The sequence below is a fragment of the Sphaeramia orbicularis genome, chromosome 14 (genome assembly GCF_902148855.1).
Source record: "Sphaeramia orbicularis chromosome 14, fSphaOr1.1, whole genome shotgun sequence".
Lineage (NCBI taxonomy): Eukaryota > Metazoa > Chordata > Actinopteri > Kurtiformes > Apogonidae > Sphaeramia > Sphaeramia orbicularis.
The window spans coordinates 36,299,173-36,317,498 of NC_043970.1; the positions used below are offsets into that span (position 1 = coordinate 36,299,173).

At 37.6% G+C, this 18,326-nt stretch overlaps 1 protein-coding gene across 2 annotated transcripts in view; it reads right to left on the reverse strand.

Annotated features, from left to right (window-relative positions):
• Positions 1-9,926: 9,926 nt before the first annotated feature.
• Positions 9,927-18,326, reverse strand: part of nova1 (NOVA alternative splicing regulator 1) — a 33,467-nt gene continuing 25,067 nt past the window's right edge. For both annotated transcript variants that reach the window (XM_030153802.1, XM_030153804.1), the window contains exon 4: positions 9,927-18,094. In XM_030153802.1, coding sequence (XP_030009662.1) covers positions 17,075-18,094 — 1,020 coding nt within the window. In that variant the 3' untranslated portion in view covers positions 9,927-17,074. The remainder of the gene's footprint in view (positions 18,095-18,326) is intronic.

Genomic DNA, 18,326 nt, shown 5'->3' on the forward strand with positions numbered 1-18,326 from the left:
CAGCAGAGAGCAACAGTCTGATCTGCACTGCATGTTCTTTATTCTCTATAGAAAACCTCTTTAACCCTTTAATCATCATCTTATATTTAGACCTGACTGAATGAAGCAGGAAGAACAGGATTTACACGAGTACTGTTTCATTTAACTAAACATGAAAGACAGTTTTACTGGATCTACCTTTCATTTCTTTTCACATTCACTATTATATATTATTTATTATTCATCTTATTTTCTTCTGTGTCTTCTTCAACTGTATTCCTCACTTTGTAACCTCACTGTGAGTCCTATATAAATATTATTTACTTAGTGTTTGACTGGAAGGTTTCATCTAGCTGCATCAGATCAGGTTAATTACACTGTTTCCCATAAAGTTGGAATAATTTTGTTTTCATACCTGTTTTTATTATGATATATACACATCAGTAATCACCTTTGATCCGGTGTAATGATTACATACTGAGTCCCAGATACACTTAATCTATCAAGAATAAATCGCATTGTCACAATCATTTCAGGAGAAGAGGTAAAAAATATTTTTATTCCAATTTTATGGGAACAGAGTAATTGTTGCAGATGAAACAGAAATAAAAAGTCATCAGCAATCAAAAGTATCTCCTGATATAAACTGTTTAATTCCTGTTGATCCACTAATCCTATCAGTACATGCAAATAATTAATGTAAAATGCAGTTTGCCATCTTTTCATGGTCATCATATATGACCCATTTGGATGTTCAGAGGCTCCGTAGTTACCGTAGAAACACCGTCATCTTCTACAACATTGATTCACCGGTAAAACCCATGGAGTTTGCCAGATGACAGTGGTTAGAGATGCTTGTTTTCATTTTCAGTTACTAATATATTTTGCTGAAAGTGACTTTTTCCTCAGTTTTATGTGTTTTGATAAAATAACCTTTGAATTTACCCTGAGCTAATATGAACACCTGATTTTGACTGAAAAATGCAAAATACAAAGGATATTTTAATTTTTAAAAAAAAAATTGGCAAGAAACCATTTAGGAAAGTTTAAATGTAGAGACAAATTCTCGAGAAAAAAATAGTTCTGGGTCTTACAGGGTTAATCATTGCAGTAATTATCCAGTGGAAGGACCTGAACTGTTTGCAGTGTTAAATGCAGGATGCGACTTGTTTGTGTTTATAATCTTTAAAATGAAAGCATTCAGGCATATGTGCTTTATTCACCCACAGCACATGTTGTAATTCTTTGACACTCTGACAATCCAGTCTCTAGTTTTTTCTTGAGTTTCAGAAAGCGGTTGAGTTTGTGCGACTGCCTTTCTGTTTTTATCATCACTACATCTCCTCTTAATCCCTTGTGGCCGCCACTATCATGGTTGCCTTGACAGTGCACACGCTTTGCCTTCCCTCTCTGCAAACTGATAAGTCTCAGTGCTACTATTCCCCTCTTCTACCGCACACAGAAATAGGATTCATAAATACAAGGCGACCGTGTTCATGCACAGTGAACAGTTCTTCTATTTTAAAACTTCAGCATCACCAGAACACTCATGCAATTAAAGCATCATTGCCATTTCCTCTGGGACGTTATAGGAATAAAGATTATAATTTTGATCTCTTTCTGACCTTGGCTCTGCATGGATATTGTTCACCTGCTGGCACATAATTTGCAGAACTATAGGCTTGATTTGCACAGCTGCTCTTTACAGGGTTACTAAATTATATACATAAGGTCATCTATTGAAATCCTGACACTCTGAATGCACCATTGTTCCTGCAAACAAAACATCTCATATGTCAGTGGTTCGCCGCATAGTGCATTATATTCAGGGGAATCTAACTATCATTATGTGACATGTGCACATAAAACTGTCAGACTTTTTGATTGCTCGTGCTTTGATATACAGCATGTGGAGTGCGAGTTGATATGTGGGAACATATGATGTGCAGTGCAGATACAGTGATATCTATCCTTCAGATCCCACTCCAGCTAAAATTACTCCATCCATGAAATAGAGGTATCCATGGTTACATCAGGAGCCATGTTAAAGGGTGCCTTAGTGCATCTCCATTCTCTGCCAGTCTCCACCTTTTTTTCTTCATTCATCTTTTCATAGAAATCACAGTGCCACTTCAAGGTTTTCTGACAGTTATGATTAGGTTTTGCAGATGACACAGTGTGTGCTGAATGGTTTTAATAATATTGATGAGGAAGGAGTGGGTATTAAATATGTCTAAATTATACATGCAAACCTTGTTACATCTGCAGCCGTCTGTGTGACTTTGAGGGAGTGAAAAGCAGAGCTGAGGTAGATCAGAGTTGCAGTTGCTGCAGGTGAAAATATTGTATAGGAGCATCCCCAATACGACATATTCACAGTCTTCAGAACAACCTGTTACCTTGACAACGCAATTTTATCATTCAAGCCCATTGCTACCTACTCTCCCAGCAGGAATCAAATGTGCCTTAAATGTATACTGCTGCAGGGTTTTACACCTCAATTCAAGGTGGAAATGAGACGTTGGATGAGATGAGATGTGCAGAAAATTTTGAATTATGATTTCACTCCATCACTGCACAGCCGGCAAATGTGAGATGATTTTCATGCTTTCACAATGTGAGGAAGGTGCTTTTGGTGTTCAGTACTGAGCTAAAAAAAAACAGACTGGACAGTGTGATTAAGATGGAAGATCATGTGGAACTATATTCCCTTCAAAAAGGCAGCGTACTCTGCACAAAGTTAACATTAAAAGAAACGTTTTAAGCATTTCAGATATCTCCGTAATGGCATTCAGCAGGGGATTGGATAAATTATTTTATAAATTCAAACTGGCAATGTGTAATTCCTCAAATACAGATGACCTAAGGGTGGTTGCTATTTCCGTTCAGTCACTCATGCAGTTGTGTGCCTAATTGTCGGGCCATAGTTTGTTAGTCATTCTTGTCGTTGTTGTGCGAGCTGCTCTCAAGCTTTACAAAGGGCAAACCCTGCAGCATTAGCGACTCTTTGACTGATTTCATCAAGCACCCATGAGGGAATTCAATGATTTTTCCGAAGATATCTAAGCCAAATTAGCAACAACAGTTCATTTTCAGTTGAGAAAAGAGGGGATGATCCCTGTTGTGCTGTCATGTTTTTAATCCATAACATCAGGATATTTTTCTAGAATTAAAAACTGTATCAACATATAATTTCTGCATGTTTCATTCACTCATCTGTATATATTTTATTTGTGCATATTTTTCTGTTGGCAGATGAGGCTCCCCACATTTGTTTGTTCCTTCCCTCTCTGCTGCCACACAGCCAAGAATAGCATACTCATGGGACGAAGCTAAATGCTTTAACAACATCAGGACCAATATTTAAGGGATCACTGTGAAAAAAGATTACCTGAGTCTGAGGTTGTTAAAGGAGCTCAAAGTCCCAGAAATATGGTATAAAGTGTATGCATGCATGTGGAGATTAGGGATGTGCCTCCTGGATTATGAACAAGGTCAAATGTTGTAGGAGGAAAGACTCATGGACGCCATCACAGACCAGTCATAGCAGCCTGACATGTTGCAGAATTTCAGACTGAGAAGTGATTAGAGCTCAGGTCAGCATATCATATAGGAGCGATTTTACATATTTAGCACTAATTTACTATTGAGGCTGGGGAATATATGGAAATAATTATTGTTTTTACTTTATGAAAGTCATGCTACTGCCCCTGGAGACCTCTCTTACTCAATAAAATCATTTAATGTCAGGTAAATTAAAGCGTTTTTTGAGATTAGAAAAACAAAAGTGTTACCACATAAAACCACACAGCTCTGTTCATTCCAGATGAAAACGTTTAGACAGACAGACAGACAGACAGACAGACAGACAGACAGACTTTATTGATCCCAAACTGGGAAATTGTAGCGCTGCAGCAGCATGATAGACAGTAAAAATAGAATATAAGATCAACATAGAATACACGAGCAAACACGCTATACATAATGAATTAGAAGTAGAAAAACAAAAATGGTAGAAAAACTGTTTTTAAGATATTTTACTGTTAAGTTATTTCAGGGGATAATGCTGTGGAAACATATTTTTTGTAATATACTGTATTCATTGTGTATTTTTTCTGTTCATCACTTTTCAGTGGTGATTAACATTACACTGACACCTTCTCAACTGTTATTTTTGTTACTGATCTTATTTTTTTTTTATTTTACTTTATTTTTTATTTTTTTCTGACTAATTTTCCATCTTCTTTTTAACCAGACTTTTGACCAAAATTGCAGATTGTTGTTCATATTAATTTTTTGGGCCCAGTGAAACCATTTTTACACTGATCTGGAAGCATTTGTTTCTTCTTTCTTCTCATTGCCTGTCACTGGAGCTTTTTTAAATTCTGTATTTCTAATATTTAACAAATAATGCATACTGATATCCTCTTAAGTGTTTTTTTGTCATTGCTGTATTTAACCACTTGTGAATCATGTTTTAACTTGAATTCATATAAACAGAAAAAAAAAGATTGAAAATATGAATTGTCCATGAATAATATTCTTTTTTGCCATATTGTCTTGCCATAATCTGGGAAATATACCAGAATTGCTGTAGTTTTACTTTATGTCCCTGGAGATCTCTCTTACGCAACAAAAATCTACAAATGTTTGCTGAATTAAAAAAAAAAGTTACAACTTTAAACCATTCCTTTTAGCATTTTTAGGAACTATTTCACTGGCAAAATTCAGATACTGTATTAAAAAGTATATCTGTAAACCTGTTTGTTTTGGGGAATATACTTATCATTTGCCTATGAATCACACAGAAAAAAATGAATAAAATTGTGGATTATAACAGTATGGTTATTTTTTTCCATACAGTCCCATCCTAATCACTGGTGTATTGTAAAATATTTAGTGCAGTCAGGTCGGTTTGCACCCATTACTCCAAAAATGCAACACATTTTTTGGCTTGAAATTTTTGCACAAGGGTGGTCATTCCCACATCAATATGGTGCCGATCCAGATCCAGGGAGATTGGGCATGTTTCTGAATTTTTATTTTCATCTCTGAAATGATGGTAATTATTATTGTTTTTAGTTATTTTCTCAATCAGCAGTATTTGATGGTCAATGCTGACCTCAGTGTGTGTTTTTGCACTAATTGTTCATTCATTTTTCATATTAGACCTGTTCATCCTCAAGAACTGACACTGAAATCATATTCATTCCAACACTTCAAGCTATTGATAATAAAGGCATGAATCCAAAAGTTTTAAGACTCATGGAACAGATTTATAATATATTTACAATTCTGTGCAAATGTCCTCATTCAACATTATTTGGTTTGTTAAAGTTCTAATGTCCACACATTTGCATTTGTCAGCCTCTGGATTAAGATCCAATCTGGATATATGTTAGTTAATTAGGTAGTTAGTTTATTTTCAGTCGTATATGCATTTCAAAACAACAGAAGATGAGAGAAATAATACAATTTGACTGAAAAAGGCTCAGGCAGAGGCAAAGCTTATTAATGCTCACCTACTTTACAACTTCAGCTACACAATACATGATGTCAAGTAGACAGAAAAATACATTTTTTTTTTTTTTTTTTCAATTATAGCCATAACTATCAAATATAGATTCATACAATACTTTTTTTTTTTTAACATAACAAAGGTTTAAGTTGCTTCAGTGCTTAAGTTTTAAATTAGCACTATTCCACAGTTGAACCCCTTTTTAAAAGAAATGCATCTTCTTTTACCTTCTTTTTTAGCTTTTTGCAACATAAATTTGTATCCATCTCTCAGCTCATATTTACTTTCAGATACAATAAAAGAAAAACCACACACAATCTGATAGTGTTTTGTTTTTGCTTTAAACATGATTTGCATTGTTCTGTAATAAACCAAGTCTCTAAACTTCAAAACATGAGAATTTAAAAAAATAATGGATTAGTATGATAATATTATCCTGCTATATTTATGATACGTATGTCTCGTTTTTAATGTAAAACACTTTCAACAGTTGTGGTTTAGAAGTAGATCCCCATAATTCAACACAGTAAGTTAAATAAGGAAGTATCAGTGAGCAGTAAATTAAATCTAAACCTTTGTGATTTAACACGTCTTTTGCTTTGTACAGGACTGCTTTGGTTTTAAGATTTTCCCTTTTACATATTCAACATGTTTTCTCCAGTTAAGTTTGTGAAGTATGTTTTTGGATTTTTTTTTCCTGATGTTTTATACCAGCTTTCATTTAACACGTCAGATGTTTGTAATTATTTGTGCTGCTTCTTGTCATGTCACTAAATAGCAACTTTAACCTTTACAACCCATTTAGCTCAGTTTTATGTGTGTCTTTTAAGGCTGTGCACATATTTCCTGTATTTTCTTCAATAAATATGTATTCGTATTTCAACAAAGCTAAAGGTAGGCCAACATTTTTGCACAGTACATCAAAAACATCAAGCATATTCAGGCTACAATGACTGAATTGTGCTCAGAATTATTAATCACAGGTCAGTCATATTATCCACTAACATAACGGAGGCTCGTACTGACCGCAGAGAGCAAATCCTCCCATTAAATTAACTAAATTCATCTTGATCAAACACTGTAATGGGATTAATCAGTTTCAGGGTTGCTCTGAATAGTCAAATGAGTCATATTTTTAATGTTCCACCGTCGTACAGGGTTTCAGTGGAGAGTCTGAGTGTCCTGGGATGATTTCGAAGTTACTCAGACTCTTTTTATGCTAACAACTGGAAAGTAACAGGACATACTGGGCTGCAGAAATACTTCGAGTGCATTGATCTGTTCAGTGTGTTGTTATGGTGATGCATTTGTGTGCACAGTGTAAGATTGGACACTGTTTATTTCCACAGATATTCTGTCATCATGTGGTGGAAATAATGAAATAATAAAGTCTGAGTTCTAATTTGGCTGCTTTGATTTATAGGCTTGTAGTGTTACACATGCTGACTCAACGTCATTATGAAGCCTTATTGGGCACTTTGTTAATGTTATTAGTAACACCTGGGGCAGTTTCACTAAATTAGATATTGACCAAAGCTTAGATCTTACTGTCAAACTTCAGATAAGATGCCTAAATTCATCTGGTTCTTGGCTCCACTACGGCAGACTAATAGACTTTTTTCTCTCAGCGGACATGTTGACTCTCTATGATAGAAAATAAACAGGTGTAATTGTTGTAGCTCCTAATGGCTGCATTCCACATCGGTGCACCAGTTCCAGGGATTTGGTTTGTGTTGGCTCGCAGACATGGATTTCTGTGCCTCTTAACTGGAACGGATCCATCATTAATGTCATTAGGATCACCTGTGTTTTTCCTGCTATCACTGTCCAATCTGCCTGCTTTGAAAAAGGCCCATGTGCTTTCAATTTGACATAAACTGAGGCTTTTTTTTCCACCTAAAAACATGGATTATCATGTTGCTACTTCAAACCACTCAGAAACTTTTCCTCTGAGGCAAGATTAATATGCTGTTTTTTAAAGAGTATAATATGAAAAAATAAATAAAGCATCTAAATGTCACATTTTTTCCTTCTGGTACAGGATAATTTCCTATGACTCCTCATTTTTTCTGAATAATTTCACAAATTATAATATTTTTTTCTCCTTTTTGTCTGTTGGTGCCACTGACTACTTAACTAACCGTTACCATGACAACAAAGCTCTTAGTTGGAATTCGTTAGTTGAGTGAGTTATGCGTTTGATATGTCAGACATGCTATTAGTTAAGTTTCCACATAAGCAAACAAACCACAAATTGCTACCCAAAATATGATTCTTTGTCTGCAAAAAGATATAGAACCTTGATGGAACTACAGCTACTGTTAAGCGTCATGGTAATAGTTGATATGCTGGTTAGTTTCCATGGCAACAAAGGTCACTGCTGATTTCAAACAACTTGCACTGATTATAAATGAAATTATTTGGTCTGTGGAAAACATCCGTGAGCTACATCTCTGCCATGTTGCTTTCATACTGTTTGCTCCAATTAATGTTAAATATCGTGGTAACAGTCGGTGCCTCTGTTGCCATGGTAACACAGGTCTTGGTTCTGAGCTAGCCTGGAGGCAGGGTCACAAAACTTACACTGACATGAACTGAAAGTTAATACACTGTTTCGATGCAGCGCAGCTACTTTTCTGCCATTTTCCTGAATACACAATATTTTCTTCTTTTTCTTCTAATCTCTTTTTCTACACTTTTTACAACTTACACTGAAGAGAAGTGAAACCTTGTACCAACAAAGATACACCTCTGACACATCAGACTGAAAGCTATTGTTAAAAAAAAAGCATCAGTTTCACCTCTTTGCTTCCTCTCTTTGGCTTAACAATCTGGCTTGTTGCTATGGTAACACAGTTAAGTCCCACCCTTCCACTGTACCCCATGGTATCAAACTTTGATAAAAATATGAGAGACATATCATTTTTTTCCCACTGGTTACACATATGATACTTGTAAAATGACAGTATAATTCTACAAGTCAAGAAAGTCATAGTTTGTGGCAAAGACAGTAAATAAACATCGAGTGTTGTGTTAAACAGCTCAGTGGAAAGCATCGTAACATGTCACCAACAACAAAACAGCTGCAGCCTTAGTACATTTACCCTTCATCTCTGACATCCAGGCATAAAAGTATTAAAAAGGTTTAATGATTCCAGTTTAGTCATGTTGAAGCTGCAGACATCTTCTGAACTGTTATGATGATGTCATCTAAATGATTTAATATTTAGGTATTTCCACAGTCTGTTACTTCAACGGTTTTACCACAAACTGACACTTTATTCACAAAAATCATATGTGTAAATGATGGAATAAATCAATCCTGATCAAAGAATTACTCATCTCTCACCACTGACTGTGAGAAAATTACTTTTCTTGGGACACAGCTGAAGGAGGCAGAACTTCCATCCTATTGGCTGAAGGTTTTTTTTTTAGACTTGGCTATGTTCACACTGCCAGCAAAAATGGCCCTAATCTGATTTTTTTTTCTACCCATATGTGACTTATATGAGATTTTTATTTATGACATAATAAATCCAGTTTTCTCAAATCAGACCCAGGCCACTTATATATGTGGGTATAAATCAGATACACATCTGACGTTTTGCAATGCAACTTCAGTCTGAATGGTCATGTCACATCTGACTTTTACGCCACTGAAATGCGACAGATGTATTTACTTCCATATACGGTACGCTGCATATGACGTCACATCTGCACATGTTCAGGACCGTAGACTGTTACATAAATCTGATGGTAGATGCATTTAATTATATTGTGAATAAACACACACACACACACACACACAAAATCAGAATTGACCATTAATAAAGTGCAGTATGAACATAACCTTAGTCACACTTTATTTAGGGTTAAACTGTCTAACCAAGATACCACAGACTAGCCTTTAATACATTTATGAAGCAGCCCTTCTGCTTTGTCTTATATGTGAGGTTAAAATGTCTCCTGAGAGTAAAAGCAGTCTGCTGCCAGCGTAGCTCAGCCCGATTCCAACCTGAGCAGATGTTTAATCAGACAAAATGAATGAAAACACCTGTGTGGACGCGCTTACAAAAATCCCATAATCTTTCCATTTATTTTTCCATTTTGCTACTCTCGATCCTATTTGTAGGGCAATGACCAAATTCACTGCTACCCTAAAGCAACAAAAACATTTAAACACACCCTGCATCTAAGACATTTATGCTACTATTCACTATATAATTGATGCAGCCAAACAGTCTGATTTCTGATTGTATGGACTTTGCACCTTTGTAAACATACCTATTATTCCAAATTAATATGTGCTCAGACTCCTCACTCCAGATCTATTCATAAAATGTGTCGGCTGTTATCGTGTAAACACTCGACCTTTGACTCAGACGAGACAGAGTCGACCAGGCGGAGAACAAAAAGAACAGAAGACAAGTGATGTTAAAATGAACATTTATAATGACTCTTTGTTGCCGTCGCAAAAATAATCTTTAAAAAACAATTCAATTATTAACACTGAAATGCTGACTTCACTGGTAGTCCACGAGTCATAAAACACAACTCACTGAATTTCTTTTACAAACACAGTACTACAGTTACATTAAATAGTCATTACCCTTAAATCTATTAATGAATAATGGTCAAAGAAACTCATAATAAAAACACAAATGACACTTGTAAAATCCTCTCATTCCCTCACCGTAGTAGCTGTTGTCTTTTTTATCAACAGTGTATCATTTAGAAAATATACTGCTTCTGAGATGTTTCTCTGACAAAAGCAGAAAACAGACTGGCAGCATAACAATAATGGTACATGAGCTCAAACGTCATACAATTAGGGTGATGTTTTTCAGGGGGAGTGGAAATGGGACGTAACCATTCCAGTGATTTAACATTTAGTTATGTAGGCTGGCTGCCTTTTGGCTCAGTATGGAATTATTTGGCACTCTTGCTGACAAATATTTGCCATAAAAAGCTTTCACACTTCTTCTAAAATGGCACAAGAAGGCATTTTCCTCTAATTTTTCAATATATTCAGAGGACTTTTTCACTTTAAAAGACATATAAATGCTGTCCTAGAAAGCCCTTATAGGTAGTTAACACTGCGGACTTTCACATATTCTCCTCGTCACAAATGAAACACATAACCATTGTCATTAATATCAAAGAGAAATGTACCCAATCAACAAAACATCACTTTATCTTCGGTTGGTTGGAATATTTGATCTTATGCTGTCAGTCCATTTTTTTTCTGAGATGGAAAGAAAAAGAGGTTAACTGAAGTAAAACCAAACCTCTAGAAAAGAAAAGAAAAGAAAAGAAAACTTTTACAATGAAAATGTTTGCAAGGTACTGGCATGCTTTCGTCAGTTTACACCTAAGCAAGCGTTCAACCCTGCAGAATAGTCCCGATAAACCAGAGAACAAACAAAAAACAAACAAAAAAGAAAAACAGTCTTGCAGAGTTTGACAGTAAAAGTGGCATTAAAATATCCAACACATATATGAGTTCTTGGGGGATGGAGAACAAAGTTCATGGGAGGTTCAGACAAATAAAAATAAAAATAAATGGCCTCATGTTTGGCAAGAATCCTGTATTTTCTCAGACGAAAGGGCTCAGAAATACCTTAAAGGGTGGACACAGTAGCAGGCGCTCGGTGTAATGAAACACAAATCGTGATGTCATGTAGGCTGAAAAAGTGAGACTCGAGTAGAAGAGGTTTTTAAGAGAAGAGCAAGCAGCCTTTGCCAGTTTGTAGATTAAAAACCAGTCCTAGCCTTCTTGTGAAAGGGCTCCGTGGGGGCAGATTAAAGTCCAGAATACATTTGGAGTGAAAATTAAATTAAAAAAACAAAAAAAAGAAAAAAAACAGAACAAATCTACTTGGAATGATACTGTAATTTGTTTCCGATGCAAAGCTGTTTATGCAACAACAGGGGTTTATAACACAAAATTATGAGACAGAAATATCATTCTGTAACTAGGCCTTTCAAAGTCTAATACGTCTAATGTGTTTCCTCTGGTTTTCATCACGTCGAGATGGCAGAATCTTCATTTTGCTGGTGCCAATTATGTCTCAGCTCTGGCTGTTATATCAGCAAGACCTTGAAACGCATTGTTTAATATCTTCAGCCCAGTGTTTCAGTTCCAATTTGTTGAAGAAAATACAGAACAGGAGAAAAAAAAAACAACACAGTAATTTTCTAAAGTGTAATTTAGGTCTTAACAGGACGCAAAAGGACAAAATCAAAGATCCCTCCTGGTTTCATGTGTTGGTTAAAAACAAAGCACTCGGTGATTGACACAAACCTCTGCTGAAGGGAATGTGAAGGAGAAGCCTTCGAGTGAGGAAACAGGTGCTACTCTTCTATTACGTCTGAGACTCCAGCCCTTTCCATCATTCATGAGACCCAACAGGATCAGGGAATATAATCAATAAAGCAACTAAAAACTAAAAAAAAAAAAAAAAAAAAGTAACATCAGAGCAAATCATCAGATTATGACAAAAGAATAAAACAACTGTTGAAAGCCAACATGGTTCACTTCATTTAACACCCATTATGACCCACTGATCAGTAAAGTGCATTTATGCAACACCAAACAAACAAGATAATGTTGACAGCGAATCGGAAGTTGTGTTAAAACATATCTGGTTCATGACTATGGCCGTGGGAGGCCTACCTGACTATAGCTGAAAATCTGTTATTGACATAGATATTAACTCTACATGTAGTTGACATTCCTGCCCTGAATTTACATTAAATACCAATAACATTCGACAGAAATAATAGTAAAAGAGTAAATGGGTACATTCATAGATTAGATCTGGGCTTTCAAGCTGTGATATAGAAAAAAATTATTTAAAAAATTATGGGACAGGTTGTATGAGGTTCAATCTGTTTCTAAAAGAAATGCATGTCTGATATCCTAAAAGAGCAAAACACAAGGAGCCAATGCACTGAGTAACATTTTCACGTTTGCTTGTTTCACATTTGTAATACTCCTCACTGTACCTAAAAATCTAAATATCTTCTCTGATGACATGTAGAGATATGACTGATGAGAAATCGATCTGATATATATGCGTGTGTCTTTTTTTTTTTTTTCGGGCCAACATGACAATAATGAGCTCCTTCCCAACTCACAACATAAAAAAAACAACTTTTTTTTTTTTTAACATGAGGCGAGTAAACTTAAGTGCTTTACATTTGACTGCATGCAGCGTTATGTCTTTGAATGTTTGCGAGACACCCTCGCAAATTTTTGTTAATTTTTTCCTCCATAATTCACTTTGATACCATGCAATAGAAGACGTGCAAAAAGATAACACCTAACTCCACAAACACATTTTTGATCGTTAATGGCTATGTTATGAATGCTTATAACATGTTATGCTTAGTCCATGCTGGCCTATAGAGACATTTGTGAGAAAACAGCAGTACTTAAGCCACAGGTCAAACAAACACACAAGGGATGCATGGAGTGTAAAACAACATGGATCCATAAAAATCACAATCTTTAACTCTTACTCTATGTACCTATGGGATAAAACAATGCACAAAAAGTTCTTTGTCCTTTGTTTTCTTAAGTAATGTATTTGATTATCTTTTCTTAACTTAAAAGACAGTGTTTGATTGGCACTTGATCAGCACTTCTAAACAAGTTATTGATATCTAACATTTGATCGCACATCTACAATTTCAGAAGCTGCGGAGGTCTAGTTTGGCACAGGTTGTACTATGGAGTCTATTATTACTTTTACTATCTTACCAATACTGTATAGTATTCTATACACCTCGTTTTATGCTCCAGCCTTTTAGAGCATGTTTCTAATCAACAGACCAGACATCTTTTCAACTAAAATATTTTGTATAGTTTACTTATCAAATAGCAGCATTTTCATAACTTACAAAAAGTACATGTAAACCTATTCATTCAAAATCTTAGTAATTTCAAAGGTTCATACAACAGACATAAAACACAAAACAGGACAACATGCTACTATATTGCTTCCAATATTCTTTACATTTTCTTACTGTCAAACTAAATCATCAATGACAGAAATATGGACACCACCGGCTTGATGATGAGTCATCATAATGCACAAACAAATCGCGAAGCTAATCTTAATCAGGCTTAGTTGGCACTCTCATCATCCACACAAATATAACATAGTTCACATTGTATCGACAACGCTGGACTGCATTTGGACTACAAACTAGAATAGCTACAATAAAGTACATATAGATCATATGACATGACATATTGTATTCCACAGAAATGAATTCTAGTCATTTTCAGATAAGAGGATATGCATAAAGGATGTCATTGTTTCGGCTTGAGGTCACAAACAAGTTCCCACCTTACTCTCACTCTACGTATGCATCCTGTCCTTACTATGCTTTGTTTAGCGGCTGAAGCTTGAGTTCAGTTTGTTCAGCCGGCTTTTAAGTATTTATTCAACCAAGATTTGCCTTCTTTTGGAAAAAAAAAACAACGCTTTCTCTTCCATAAAAGAGGCCATAGTTGATGGTCTTTCTAAATCCTACTTGTTCTTCTTATAGAGGGAATTTGATACTTTGAGCTAACATTGCTGGTTGGTCTTGTGAGTGTCACAGTTTTTGGAGGCAGGTGTTTTCTGTGCATTTTAGCCATGTGAACTCTGCGGCCTGGGAAAACATTTTCATACCCTTATGACCTATAGTGCATAACTCCCACCAGCAGCACACCAAACACACCGCCCATGAGAAGACAAGACAGGAGGAAGGAGAAAGAGGGGGAGAGCACAGTGTAGGAGGAAGCACAGACGGATAAGGACACAGGAGGAATCTAAGAGTGGCAGAAACGGAAACATGCAGGGGGAATAAAATGTTGAGAGAAAGAGGAAAGTTAATGAGGGGCAAAGAGAAATAGTATTTGGCACAATGTATTGATCAGAGAGCGTTGAGAAGGAGAGCTCCCTGCAGTCAAGCAGTCCAGTTGCATTGATAAACATCCCCTTGTTTTGTGCTTGTATCTTATTATATGCTAAAATCTTGGGCAGTAAAAGGTAATCTTATGCTATGATTTCACGAGCGGCCAGATTGTAGTTATGGATGACTGTGAAGACTTCCACACACGAAGTGAAAGGAAAGACTTCAGTCAGGGAAAAAGGCTCACTGTTGCAATTGCCGTGCATAATGTTCAGACACAAAGAGTTATTTCAAACACTTTCAGATCCATTTACGATCAAACATGACTTATGAGAATGAAAAGAGCAAAAGGCTATTCATTAAATTTTCCAAAAAGACAGGGAGCGGTTGGGATTTTCTTGGACACTACTCAGCACCAACCCTCACAGCCACGTTTATTCAGGAAGCTGATCATAGAGCTTGGGTTGATGGCGGACAATTGAAAGATGCCTTTTGGAGCCGGGAAGTGGACGAAATAGGACTGGAGAAATACAGTGCAGGAAAAAATGTGGCGGGAGTAATTTGTGGTTCGCTGATCAGAAAACGTCCGCTAATTCAAGTGCAGTGCATTGGTACTAGTAAACAGAAACATCACAAGACGCTGGAGGATAAATGCTCCTATGGAGATATTCCTTTCATATTGGTAGGTCTTGTGTATGTGACATAGATGTGCACATTAAAATATAAACTCACATCCCAGCAGGGACAGACACACTTTACATTTTGTGTTCTTAATGTCTCACAGTGCAGTCTTCAGAGACCCAGTGTACTCAGGATGAATACCATGGATAGCAGCACAGAAGGAAGCCAAGATAATCTTCCAGTGCTTGGAAATGCTCTAGACAATTAGCCTCCCTGCATTTAACAAACAATTGCCCATAAAAGACAACGATGCCAAAACATTTTAGCGATGTTTTATTACGTGCTCCACCTGAAGTTAGTGAGCGTTAACATGTTGTGGGAGCAATAACAGACTGCCTGGATGAACTGCAGAATCTCTTTTTTTTTTTTTTGTCTTGATGCAAATTGGGAAGGATGGCTCAGAAAAACTGAGTCCAAACCTTCTTTTCAAGTGTCATTCTACTTCCCTCTCATTAGTGTATGTCTCCTGACTATTTGGTACCCTTAATGTAAAGGCAATAGTTTCTTTGTTCACAGATATTGGTTCATACAGCTTTTCTTATCAAAATGCGTTTGTAGTGCTTTGTTCCCTTTGCGATCTGAACTGGTTAGACACTGCTTCAGGAGGAAGGTAGTCTGACCTTCAGGTTAATTCTTGGGTTTTACAAATATGCGACTAAGGCAAAACTGTTGTCAGATAAAATCTAGATAAAGGCCAATTTTTAGAAAAATTAAAACAAAACAAAAACAACACCTGTACTCGTAGCGATGAGCTATTCGGTTAAAACTGGATTGCTTTTCATCATGAAATGCTGAAATCAATCCTCGGTCATTAAGTGAGAGGCTGGGTCAGATCCAATGGGCTACTAATGGCTGGACGACACTCTTTCACATCAAGTAAGGAGAATAGTCGCCAGTAAAAATTCTGATTTCATGGTAAAGGAGATAGAAACCTAATCCTATAGCACCAAGAAAGGGTTAAACAACAACATATTTCTCTGTGTTCGTAGCTGTGATTGAATATGTGATTATGTTTCAGTGTTTGTGCGTTTGTGGGAGCGTCATCTATGTGTGTTCATGTAAAATATATTTATACATTCCTGTGTGTCTCCTCTATCCTCTCACATTGATTATTTAACCCCTGAACTATACTTGCATACAGCAACTGTGAAGTTCAGACTGGGTTTGAATTATACATTTCTTTCACTGCAACACAATATTTGATCCCTGTAAATAAAAAATAGCAATAGGCTAATATTGTTTTTACATTCAGATCAACCTGCATTCACAGGTTTAAATAATCTATTTGTGTTTGAATGAGACCATGTCAATAAATAATGGATGAAAATATAAAATACCCAAATTTAGAAACTTCAATTATGATATGAGCCAGAATTCAACATATGGCAACATAGATATGATTTCTTTAAAGAAATTATACTCAGATTGCTCCCCCATAGACTGAGATGACCTCAGGTGCTTGTCGTAAAACCTCTCCCCTGTTAACAACGCCATCTGCATTGTGTACAAAGAGCAAGGTTTGTGAAACAGCTCTACTAGCTGGCTGGAACTTCAACTGGCATTCTCAACTCACCGGGAGCTGAGGTTTGCAACTGAAATTAAAACCCAAGTCAACAAAACCGAGAAAAAAAAAAAAAAAACAAGGAAAATAAAAACAGCTATGAGGTTTTGGAGTGGGTGAAACTCTGTGGCCTCACCCTTAAATCTGCAGCTTGGCAGTGGACCAGTTCAGCTTACTCTGATCACCATCGTCAAAAGGACTCGACACAAACTTTTAAAAAACATCAGGACGTCAGTCCTAAAAACACATTCACATATCACACACACTTATCTTGGTTGTCTCCCCCACCTCCTCCTTTGTGATTCTCTCATTTGATACTGAAATATTGAACAGATATTTGGACGATTCTTTTTTCTATTCAATGTGAACCTCTCAATTCCCCTCTATCTCTGTCTTCATCCTTTCCTTCATTCCTCTTCTTTTTCCTTTTAGCCCACCTTTTGTGGGTTGGTAGCGCGCACGCCCTGCTCGTACGTGATCCGCTGGCTGATCAGATACTGCGCTGCTTGTGTAGCGGCTGGCGACCCTGTTATGGTAACTTTACGGTTCCGAGTACCAGGGATGAACTCCCCCTTTTTGGAGATCTGGATGCGAGCTCCTGTTAGCTCCTGGTACTCTACCAGCGTTTTCCCTCCTTTCCCCAAAATGGCACCAACCAGATTCTCGGGCACTGCAATCTCAACCACGTCCTTGGCCCCGTCCGCCAGCTTCTCTGTTGCCAACAGGGAGGAGGCCATCAGTGGGGATGAAGCATTTAGGTAACCATTGGAAGCCCCTGTAGCAGCAGCTAGAGAACCCAGGGAAAACCCACCGAGGCCCGTCGCAGGGTGGCCAGCGCTGCTGGAGGCATCGCTGGCGTAGGAGGCCAGTAGGTTCGCCGCCGCTGCAGCAGCCGGGTTGGCACTCGCCGCTACTGCAGCAAGGACCCCAGAAGCAGCTGCAGGGTTGAGGCCCAGGCCGAGGGTGTTGGTGTTGTAGCCGTAGCTGGCCAGAGTGTTGAGGGCTGAGGTGATGGCCAACAGATCATTGCCAGAGAAGCTGGACATGGCGGCAGGGAAGGCGCCCATTCCTGTCAAACCGGCCTGGCCCAGGAGGCTGGAGGCAGTGGCGGCCGCTGCTGCGGCGTTGGGCAGCACCTCGGCCGTGTTGGCGTAGGGGGAGCCTGTGGGGTTGGAGTTGGCCACAGGACCGGACACGTTGGAGTAGCTGATGTTGAGGCAGCTGCTGCTCTGCGGGTCCTCCTGGATCTTCTGGACTATGATTTCCACAGCTTTGCGGTTCTGCTCTGGCTCACCACTGATGGTCACCACCCGCTCCTGAAGGTTGATGCCCTCGGGCTTCTGGGAGAGCTGCACCCAAGCCCCTGACTGCTCCATCACTGCCTTTACTGTGGCTCCACCTTTGCCAATGATCAGCCCAGCTGTGCTATTGGGCACTATCAATTTAGCCTGTGAAAAAATAAAAAGATTAAAATGGCAATAAACAGTAACAAGAGAAAGATTGAACAGCATAAATGGCCGACAGAAAGAGGGACACACTGAGTCAGAGTACTATACCAGCCCCCGCTTTACTCAGCGATTTGTTAATCCCAGGGGTTAAGGCTGCAGCTGCCACACAGCTCTGTCTAGCTATGAAAGACTGTATGTAAAAATAACCACATACCCTCACATTTTCCTGACC